Source organism: Hyla sarda, chromosome 8 (assembly GCF_029499605.1).
Source record: "Hyla sarda isolate aHylSar1 chromosome 8, aHylSar1.hap1, whole genome shotgun sequence".
Taxonomy (NCBI): domain Eukaryota; kingdom Metazoa; phylum Chordata; class Amphibia; order Anura; family Hylidae; genus Hyla; species Hyla sarda.
In genome coordinates, this window is record NC_079196.1 from 189,553,653 (window position 1) to 189,564,474 (window position 10,822).

The window sequence follows — 10,822 nt, forward strand, 5'->3', positions numbered from 1 at the left end:
TGCTACCTAATGTGGGGGGCTTGAATGAGCTGCGGCATATGGGAGGCCTTAATAAATAATTAGAAACTTATACAGCAAGTGACATATGGGAGTCCACCTGAGTAAGTGACACATGGAGGGGGGGTGCTGAAGAATTGATGTTTGGGGGGGGGCACAGGCACATTCTTTGCACAAGGGCCCTCTGCTGTCTGTGTCCGCCCCTGGGTAGAGAATAAGGGGTGAAGTGGAACATAGAACAAATGCAGTTATTTTTTTCTTATTTTTTTTTTAATGAAGTAAACAAGATAAAGGTAAGCAATGACTTTTCCTCAGTCTGAAGCGTGGTCCTCATCGGCAGGAAGCAGTGAGGAGGAGGAGGATGACGGAGGTTCTGATTCCATCTCTGCTTCTTTTTCGTCCCTCTCTATATATAGGGCCGTGGCCATGAAGAAGGCCCCTCCGATGACTGCCATTATGGTGCAGGTCATGAGGGCATACTCCAGGCTGCGGTATTTCAGAAGAGGGGATTTGGCATATCCTCGTTCGTAGGTGTCAGATATCAGGCCGATGAGGTACGGGCTGCCGGCGTCACCTAGGAGGTGATAGATTGTCATCTGCACGGCCAGGGCTGAAGATCTCCTCCACGGAGTTACTACTTTTAGTATAATGTCAGATATGAGGGTGAAATTTACTGACAAAAGCGTCTCTCCGATGAAGATGAAGATGTTGGTGGCAACGAGGCTGATGTTGCCAAAAGTCAATGCCAACAGAAGAAAAGGGGCGGAGAGCATCATCGCGCATCCACACACAAGCGGGTCCGCCCGTGGGTTGGATTTGCGATATCTTTTACTTATCTCCGTCCCTGCTACAACTCCCAGAATGCCGGAAATGACTGTAACCACACCAAATATTAGGATGTCGTGATAGTCACACGGTTCAGCACGGCAAGGGTCCTTCTCTTGTAGGAGTGTTCGTGCGTGGGTCAGGTATGACGGACCCCATACACCTATGGCTCCCACTATGAAGGATACAGCCGTCGATCCCATGGTGGTTAACATGAAGCTTCGATTTTTAAATAGTTTTTTCAGATCTGTCGCCCATTTGGCAAACTTCTGGGATTTGTTGTTCTTCTTCCCGTTTGTAGTCGCTCTTGGAAGCTCTTTTGTGACCAAAATCATCAAAGCCACAGCTATGAGGCCCAGGCCAGGGGTGACCCGAAACGCCCAGTGCCAATCACCCCTTGCTGCATCAGTCACTTTGGGCCCGATGATATATCCTAGTCCGCAGCCTACAGGTATGACGGAGTAAAACACGTACAGCATGCGGGTCCGCTGGTCACTTGTAAAAAGGTCTGCAATGATGGAGGGGGCGATGGTGCAGAAAGTTGCCTCTCCGGCTCCAACCAGTCCACTCGTCAGCAGGAAGAGCAGGAAATACCCGTCAGGGATGAATGACAGGGTAAGTGTCATGCTCAGCCAAACGATGACTCCTGCGCAAACAGTATATTTCTTATTACAGTGGTCGCCCAAATATCCGGCAATTGGTGCGACCAGCACGTAGCTTCCAATGAACAATGTATTCAATAAGCCGGACAGACTAGCATTGGTGTCATATGCTTTCTGTATATAAGGCAGCACCCCCGCCACGCTGGAGCGATTTGCATAGATGAGCAAATTAACAAAGGCGAGGATCACTACGGTGATGATGGAACGTGCGGTGGACATCACGCTTAGAGATGGCAGGTTCTGCCTCTCAGGGATATCGCCCTTTTCTACATCCATATCACTATGGTCCTCCATTGCTTCTTCCTCCTCCTTCAGCAATGGGTCTTGTGGAGAGGCCATGGTCACAGGTCAGAGCCTGAAAACACTAGAGAGAGAGAGATAAGTGAAGACATCAGACAACATGTCATCATTCCTGTCATTATACAATAGATCCTTCATACAGAGCAGAAATGTCCAGCACAGAACCACAAGATAACACTAAGACCATCGCAGCCTCAGAAGATGACGCTTCTCTATAAGTGTTTTATATGGAGACATCTTCCCTGAGGTTACCAATGTCTGATAACCCTAAACCTGTCCGGTCCTAGTAATATCTGATAACCCTGAACCTGTCTGGTCCTAGTAATATCTGATAACCCTGAACCTATCCGGTCCTAGTAATATCTGATAACCCTGAACTTGTCCGGTCCTAGTAATATCTGATAACGCTGAACCTGTCCGGTCCTAGTAATATCTGATAACCCTGAACCTGTCCGGTCCTAGTAATATCTGATAACCCTGAACCTGTCCGGTCCTAGTAATATCTGATAACCCTGAACCTGTCCGGTCCTAGTAATATCTGATAACCCTGAACCTGTCCAGTCCTAGTAATATCTGATAACCCTAAACCTGTCCGGTCCTAGTAATATCTGATAACCCTGAACCTGTCCAGTCCTAGTAATATCTGATAACCCTGAACCTGTCCAGTCCTAGTAATATCTGATAACCCTGAACCTGTACGGTCCTAGTAATATCTGATAACCCTGAACCTGTCCGGTCCTAGTAATATCTGATAACCCTGAACCTGTCCGTTCCTAGTAATATCTGACAACCCTGATTCTGTCCGGTCCTAGTAATATCTAATAACCCTGAACCTGTCCGGTCCTAGTAATATCTGATAACCCTGAACCTGTCCGGTCCTAGTAATATCTGATAACCCTGAACCTGTCCGGTCCTAGTAATATCTGATAACCCTGAACCTGTCCGGTCCTAGTAATATCTGATAAACCTGAACCTCTCCGGTCATAGTAATATCTGATAACCCTGAATCTGTCCCAGTAATGGTGGATTATAAGGGCTTGGCTGTATGGTCACTGGGCCATGTGAACTTCATACTGTAGATACAATTGGGCTATCCTGCTATATACATTTACTAATAATGAACCTACCCCATCTCATTGGGATCTATCCGTACCCTATATGACTTTCTGCCACTAGTTGATTTGAAAATTTTCCCTTTCGGAGTATCCAGAGTATTTCTATTGTTAGTACACACAGAATTCTATTATATACTATTATATTTCTGCCCTAATCTTTCTGTTATTCTTTTACTACACCACCAAATCTTTCTCATAGACTTATATCTTTTAGAACTTCATGAATTAGGACTCTTTTTCTTGGGGGCTTTTTTGGGCATAATTGCATTTTAGCACTTTTGCAAGAAAAAGCTCTGGTCTTGATACTATCTGTGCGTTTTATTATGTTTAATGCCTAAGCCAAGTATTGTCACAATGCTATGAGGAATATAACTTTTGTTATTTCTTTTGGAAATTAATTTCTTGTTTTTTTTTTTTGCTAAAAAAAAAGCAACAGCAATAAAAAAAACCCTGACAAACAAAAAGCCCTGTGTATGTATGAATAGAAGAGGCTGAGACTTACCTTGTGGTTCTCTCTTCAGACAAGGAACGGTCTAAATCTTGAATTCTCTATCGCAAATAGAAACTCTCTAACAAACACTTTGCACCACAGGTTGTGAATGCAAAACACACTGAAGAGACTGCAGCCGGCGTGCACCTCCTTGTACAGCTCACGGTGACATCATCACAAGCATGTGTGACATCACAGGGTTCTAAACCATCTTCAGGTATGTGTATATCTGTATAGTAAATGTGAGTAGCCATATTAGTCCAGTGATGCAGATTGTAATACCATTTTTATTGGACTAACAGAGACAAGCTTTTGGGATTCCTCACTGATAATTTATAAAGTCCTTTGATCATTAGTCCTTAACTATTGGACTTGATAAAGGGAGGAATCCTGAAAGCTTGTCTCTACAAAATTCTGTTAGTCCAATAAAAAAGGTATTACAAGATACTGCAACATATTTTTTGATTTGTATATATATATATATATATATATATATATATATATATATATATATATATATATATATATAGTTCCAAGCGTGATTAGGTGCCTCCAGCTAGGGTCCGTGTCCAGGATCCTGCATATGTAGTTCCAAGGAAAATGCTGCGGCACTCAAGGTATGGTGAAAAAATGAAAACTATTTATTCATCCCAAATGTGCAAAGAGCAACGTTTCAATGGTCTCACACCATCATTATCAAGCCACTTGGACTGGGTTTCTCTCCTACACATCATTTTGATGTTTATCGGACAATTTTGAATATAAATAAATTTGTGAGAACTTTCACAGTTAAGAAACATTTTTTTGTGGAAAATGCCACCTCAATTTTCTATAAACCCTGATTTACCACTAATGCATACATTAGCAGAGCAAATTGCTTTTAGAGATCTCTGTCTCCTTGAAAATAGTGGGATATCAATTTGTGATGAAGTGAATACTGCACATACCTTCTCCACTAAAAAACTAAATTTTTACCCCATACAGACCAGACCAGCAATTTTTGATTGGTTCCAGGACCTTATCATGAAAGATTTGGTTAATCTACAATCAAAAGTAATGTCCAATACAACTTGTCCTAATTTGAATAAAAAGGAGGCTGCTGCTATAAAGAAATTAAAGAAAAACTAAAATTTGATGATCCGATCCGCCGATAAAGGCCGCTCGGTAGTATGTATGGACACGGGACTGTATATCAATTTAAATGAAAATCTACTATCTGATTATAAAACTTACCTTAAACTTTGTGGGGATCCCACTGAACCTTTTAAAAAAGAACTGTTGACTCTGTTGGAAGAGGGGAAAGCCAGATCTATTTTGACCCAAAAAGAAGTGGATTATATTTTCGTGCCTGCTCCAATTATTCCTATCTTCCACTCGCTACCCAAGCTGCATAAGGACCGATTCCCGCCGCCGATGCGTCCGATCCTGGAGGGGATCGGATCCCTTAACGAGCACCTATGCGAGTGGTTGGACTCAGTACTGCAACCTCTGGTTATGCAATGCCCAAGTTATATCAAGGACACTAAGCACTTGCTAAAAATCATGGATGAATTCACATGGAGCGATTCTCTGTGGTGGCTTACTTGCGACATTGAATCGCTCTATTCCAGTACTCCGCAAAACCTGGCATTATCAGCTATCTCGGATATACTGATGAGATTTTCTAAATATTCTGTGGATTTGAGACATTACATTATTGAGGTGGTAGATTTTGTGTTAAAACACAATTATTTTATGTTTGGTAACAATTTTTATTTGCAGCGCACGGGTGCTTCAATGGGAGCAAAGTCATCACCAGCTCGGGCTAAGCTTTTTGTTTTTTGGTGGGAGAAGCAGTTTTTCTGACACCAATCCATTTTCCACATGCCTCGCATGGTATGGGAGGTATGTAGACGATGTGGTCATCATTTGGTCGTCTGACCATCCGACCGTTGATGCATTCATGACATATATCAATAATAATCGGTTCAATCTTACGTTTACCCACACATGGTGTAAAAGTGAAACCCCCTTTTTGGATGTCATATTACGTGGCAACCCTGATACAAATAAAATTGAGGTTGATGCTTACAGAAGAAAGATATCAGGCAATACCATCCGAAGGGCGAATTCATGCCATTCCAAACAAACGGTAAGAGCCATACCAGTAGGTGAACTTATACTAATTAAGTGGAACAGTTCTTCCGCCGAGGTGTACCGCAGGGAAGCTGATGCAGCGTGCACACGCCTGGCGGCTCGAGGTTACCCTGGATGGCTCTTGAAAAAAGCTCGGTCAAGAGTGGATCCTATGGATCGAAAATCCCTTTTTACAAGTAAGCAACCAACTGAATCACAAGATTGTCCTACATTTGTCACCACGTACAGTCCAAAATTTAATGACATCAAACGCATTGTAATTAAACACTTACCTTTGCTATCAACAGATCCCACGGTAGGGGAGATTATAAAGTCAGGTGTGAGATTTGCAGCGAGGCGGGCACCTACTCTATCCAATCTCCTTGTTCCCAGTATGGTGGACACGGCTAGTGTTACCACCCAGTGGATTAGCGCCAAGGGCTTCCACAAGTGCGGTAAATCGCGGTGTGTTGTATGTCCCTTTGCCGAAAAATGCCAGAAAATAGAAGTTACGCTGGATGGCAAATGCCATGTCATTCACAACTTTATAAACTGTGATAGCACTTTTGTTTTATATAAAATCATGTGCACACAATGTCACTTAACATATGTGGGTTCCACCAAAAGGTCCCTTAAAAAACGCATGCAAGAGCACATTAGACATGCTGCTGGCCCTTTAAGCTCAAACATTTCTAACATATCTAAACATTTTCTAATATGTCATAATTCAGACACCACTTCCCTCAGGTTCTCAGGCATTGAGAAGGTGAACCTAAATAAAAGGGGAGGTGACCATATTTGATCCCTCCACAATAGGGAAATCATGTGGATTTATCTTTTGAATTGCATTCAACCCCATGGTCTAAATAGCAAAACAGATTTAATATTACATTACTGATATGTCTCTGAATAATTTATCTGTGTTTGGTCCCATGTTTTTGTTTTAATCACGTGCACATGTGATGTGGACCTGTCCCTCCCCTTCCTGGGGGAATGGGGAAAATGCGCTGGAGTATATAAGGGTGCCTCATTTGAGGATCTACAGGCTATGAGTAAGGATCGATAGATCAGAAACGCGTCAGCCATGCTTGGGACCCCCCTCTGTTTGTGCAATATTTCATATTTTTGATATGTTCACGGTTTGTCTGCCACCGTGAAGGCTTTTAAGGAAGAACCCTGAATAAAGACGGACGTTTTACTTCTACTTGCTGGCTTTTTTAGTATTTTATTTTAGTTTTATCCACTGTGCCAGGGATGAAAATTATTCCAAAAGAAACTAACTCAACTGTCTATGCTCCCCCGCTGCTCCAATATTGGTGTCCCGTTCTCTGTTCGCCGCCTTCTGCTTTTCCTGCAGGTCAGTCAATCACCGTGCGCTCAGTGTCATCATTGTTTCAGCACCAGTTTTACAAATCAGTGTGCCTCCAGTGTTACACCAGTGTTTACAAATAAGTGTGCCTCCAGCTGTTGCAAAACTATAACTTCCAGCATGCCTTGACAGCTAGAGACTGTCCGGGAATGCTGGGAGTTGTAGTTTTGGACCACCTGGAGAGACACTGTTTTGAAAACACTGCCTTAGTCAATATTTTCCAACCTGGGGTCTTCCAGCTGTTGCAAAACTACAACTCCCAGCATTCCCCTGACAGTCTTTAGCTGTCCAGGCATGCTGGGAGTTATAGTTCTGCAACAGCTGGAGACACTCAGGTTTGGTATGTAGGTCCTTAGTCCATTGTTTTCCAACCTGGGTGACTCCAACTGTTGAAAAACTCTAACTTCCAGCTTAAGACTGTCCGGGCATGCTTGGAGTTGTAGTTTTGCAACAGCTGGAGGCCCCCAGGTTGGGAAACACTAACTACGGCAGTGTTTTCGAAACATTGTCTCTCCATCTGTTGCAAAACTACAACTCCCAGCATGCTCAGACAGTCTTAAGCTGGAAGTTAGAGTTTTGCAGCAGAAGGTGGCATTTTGGTGGGTAGTTGGGCCCTTAGTCCAGTGTTTCCCAACCTGAGTACCTCCAGCTGTTGCAAAACTACAACTCCCAGCATGCCCAAACAGCCAAAGCCTGTTTGGAAAACACTGGACTAAGGGCCTACCTACCAAATGTAACGTGGCCACCCACCTACCAACCAAACATATTACCTACCTAGCAAATGCTTTTCCTGCCTACCTAATAAACGTATACCGTATATACTCGAGTATAAGCCGAGTTATTCAGCACGATTTTTCGTGCTGAAAACACCGCCCTCGGCTTATACTCGAGTGAACTCTCCGCCCTCAGTGGTCTTCAACCTGCGGACCTCCAGGGGTTTCAAAACTACAACTCCCAGCAAGCCCGGGCAGCCATCGGCTGTCCGGGCTTGCTGGGAGTTGTAGTTTTGAAACCTCTGAAGGTCCGCAGGTTGAAGACCACTTCGGCCTTCGACATCATCCAGCCCCTCTCACCCCCTTTAGTTCTGTACTCTCCGCTCGGCGCTGGTCAGGTGCTGCAGGACTGTCCGGTGGGGAGGTCGTCCGGTGGGATAGTGGTTCCGGGCTGCCATCTTCCTCGAGGAGGCCTCTTCTCCGCGGTTCGGGCCCGGAATAGTCAAGTTGCCTTGACGACGACGCAGAGGTACCTTCATTACCAACGTCCCTCTGCGTCATCGTCAAGGCAACGCCTCTATTCCGGGCCCGAAGAGCGGAGAAGAGGCCCCCCGGTGAAGATGGCAGCCCGGAACCACTATCCCACCGGACGACCTCCCCACCGGACAGTCCTACAGCACCGGACCAGCGCCGAGCGGAGGTGAGTACAGAACTAAAGGGGGTGAGAGGGGGCTGGATGATGTCGAAGGCCGCAGTGGTCTTCAACCTGCGGACCTCCAGAGGTTTCAAAACTACAACTCCCAGCAAGTCCGGACAGCCGATGGCTGCCCGGGCTTGCTGGGAGTTGTAGTTTTGAAGCATCTGGAGGTCCGCAGGTTGAAGACCACTGTATCAGACATTGACAAGCGGTGATGATGATGACATGTGGTGATGATGACAAGGGGATGACGAAGGGGGGGGGGGATTATGACAAGGGGATGATGAAGGGGGGGTGTGGGATGATGACAGGGGGATGATGAAGGGGGGGTGTGGGATGATGACAGGGGGATGATGAAGGGGGGGTGTGGGATGATGAAGGGGTGATGATGACAGGCGGTGATGATGAAGGGGGGATGATGAAGGGGGGATGATGACAGGGTGATGATGACAGAGTGATGATGATGAGGTTGTTAATGACGGGGGTCTGGATGATGACAGGGGGGATGATGTATTTCCCACCCTAGGCTTATACTCGAGTCAATAACTTTTCCTGGGATTTTGGGGTGAAATTAGGGGCCTCGGCTTATATTCGGGTCGGCTTGTACTCGAATATATGTGTCCGCCCCTGGCCTCCGGGAACCTCCTTGATAATTTAGGTGGCATAAAAGTAATGATATGTTCCCTTTAACAAAAAGACCTGGTTACATATATACCTACGTATGGATGTTTATTGCACATACACTAAAAGATAATTTTCCATATTTTTCCCCAAGCCTGACATATTGTAAAATTACAGTTGTAGTTATTACAACCCTATTTAGCAGGCATGTCAGTATTTTAGGTTTATGTCACTTATCTATTGCATAAAATTTAAGGTTTGTCATGTTTTTTTCTTTATGCTTATAGCTGCCCACCCCGATCAATGAGCTACACCCGCAGCACTATGCAGCTATGTGCACATAGCATAAAAGAAAAGAAAAAAGGCTGCAGTGAAATAGGTATCTGTAGTATTTTTAACCCCATAAATGGGCACTGTCACAAACATTTTTTTTGATATGTTGTAGTACTCATGTACTACAACATATCTCTAATATAGATCTATAATATTTTTTTTTCATTAAACTAGTTAATTTTACATTTGAAAACCGGCCACTAGGGGTCTCCCTCCTAGTGGCCGGCTGCAGGCTGGCGTGATGTCACATATGAATTCGGACCGATGCCGGCCGGGGATCGGTCCGAATTTATTCAGCCTGCGCTCGCTCCCTGCCTTTCAATCAGAGCACATTGGCTCCCTGGCCTCACCCGCCTGCCGGCATAAACGTGGCACTGCTGCTGGACGCAGCACTTGAGTATGTCTGGAGCGGGGAGGGGGAAGGGGGGGGGTTTTAGCGCCGCCGCCATGGTAAATTTATTGTTTTTGGCGCTTTGGGGTGTGATTAGTGCCGCGGCCATAACAAATTTATTTTTCCTCGTAGGGGGGGTGGGGGAGCTGCACAGGGTGCCTCCAGCTGTTTCACCACTACAACTCCCAGCATGACCTGACAGCCAATATATGTCAGGGCAAGCTGGGAGTTGAAGTGGTGAAACAGCTGAAGGCACCCTGTGTAGATGAACTAAGGGCGGAAGTCAGCCCCCTCAGCAGGCATCAGTGATATTGTGCCTGCTGAGGAAGTCTGCCTGGTAGTGAGCACACTACCAGGCAGACAAAAAGGCATTTTTTATATATTAAAACATTTTTTAATTAAAAGCAGGGAGGGGGTTAGGGAGAGATGGGCAATAGGCAGGGACAGGAAAAAAAAAAAAAGATGGTGGGAGCTACTCTTTAACCCCTTAAGGACCGGAGGTTTTTCCGTTTTTGCATTTTCGTTTTTTGCTCCTTGCCTTTAAAAAATCATAACTCTTTCAAATTTACACCTAAAATCCATATGATGGCTTATTTTTTGCGCCACCAATTCTACTTTGTAATGACGTCAGTCATTTTGCCCAAAAATCTATGGTGAAGCGGGAAAAAAAATCATTGTGCGTCAAAATTGAAAAAAAAACGCTGTTTTGTAAATTTTGGGGGCTTCCGTTTCTACGTAGTACATTTTTCGGTAAAAATGACACCTGATAGGTATTCTGTAGGTCCATACGATTAAAATGATACCCTACTTATATAGGTTTGATTTTGTCGGACTTCTGGAAAAAATCATAACTACATGCAGGAAAATTAATACATTTAAAATTGTCATCTTCTGACCCCTATAACTTTTTATTTTTCCATGTATGGGGCGGTATGAGGGCTCATTTTTTGCGCCGTGATCTGAAGTTTTTAACGGTACCATTTTTGCATTGATAGGACTTATTGATCACTATTTATTCATTTTTAAATGATATAAAAAGTGACCAAAAATGCACTATTTTGGACTTTGGAATTTTTTTGCTCGCACGCCATTGACCGAGCGGTTTAATTAATGATATATTTTTATAATTCGGACATTTCCGCACGCGGTGATACCACATATGTTTATTTTTATTTTTATTTACACTGTGTTTTT

General features: G+C 44.1%; 1 protein-coding gene across 1 annotated transcript; it reads right to left on the minus strand.

Moving 5' to 3' along the window:
- Positions 1-263: 263 nt before the first annotated feature.
- On the minus strand, positions 264-3,484 carry LOC130284582 (protein spinster homolog 1-like). Its single transcript, XM_056535052.1, has 2 exons — positions 3,402-3,484; positions 264-1,848 (listed from the first exon to the last, which is right to left on the minus strand). Exon 2 carries the CDS (start codon positions 1,821-1,823, stop codon positions 309-311), a length of 1,515 nt encoding a protein of 504 aa, XP_056391027.1. The 5' UTR covers positions 1,824-1,848; positions 3,402-3,484; the 3' UTR covers positions 264-308.
- Positions 3,485-10,822: the final 7,338 nt, after the last annotated feature.

Coding starts and splice junctions, on each gene's coding strand:
- LOC130284582 (XM_056535052.1), bottom strand. CDS start 1,823: ATGGCCTCTCCACAAGACCCATTGCTGAAGGAGGAGGAAGAAGCAATG.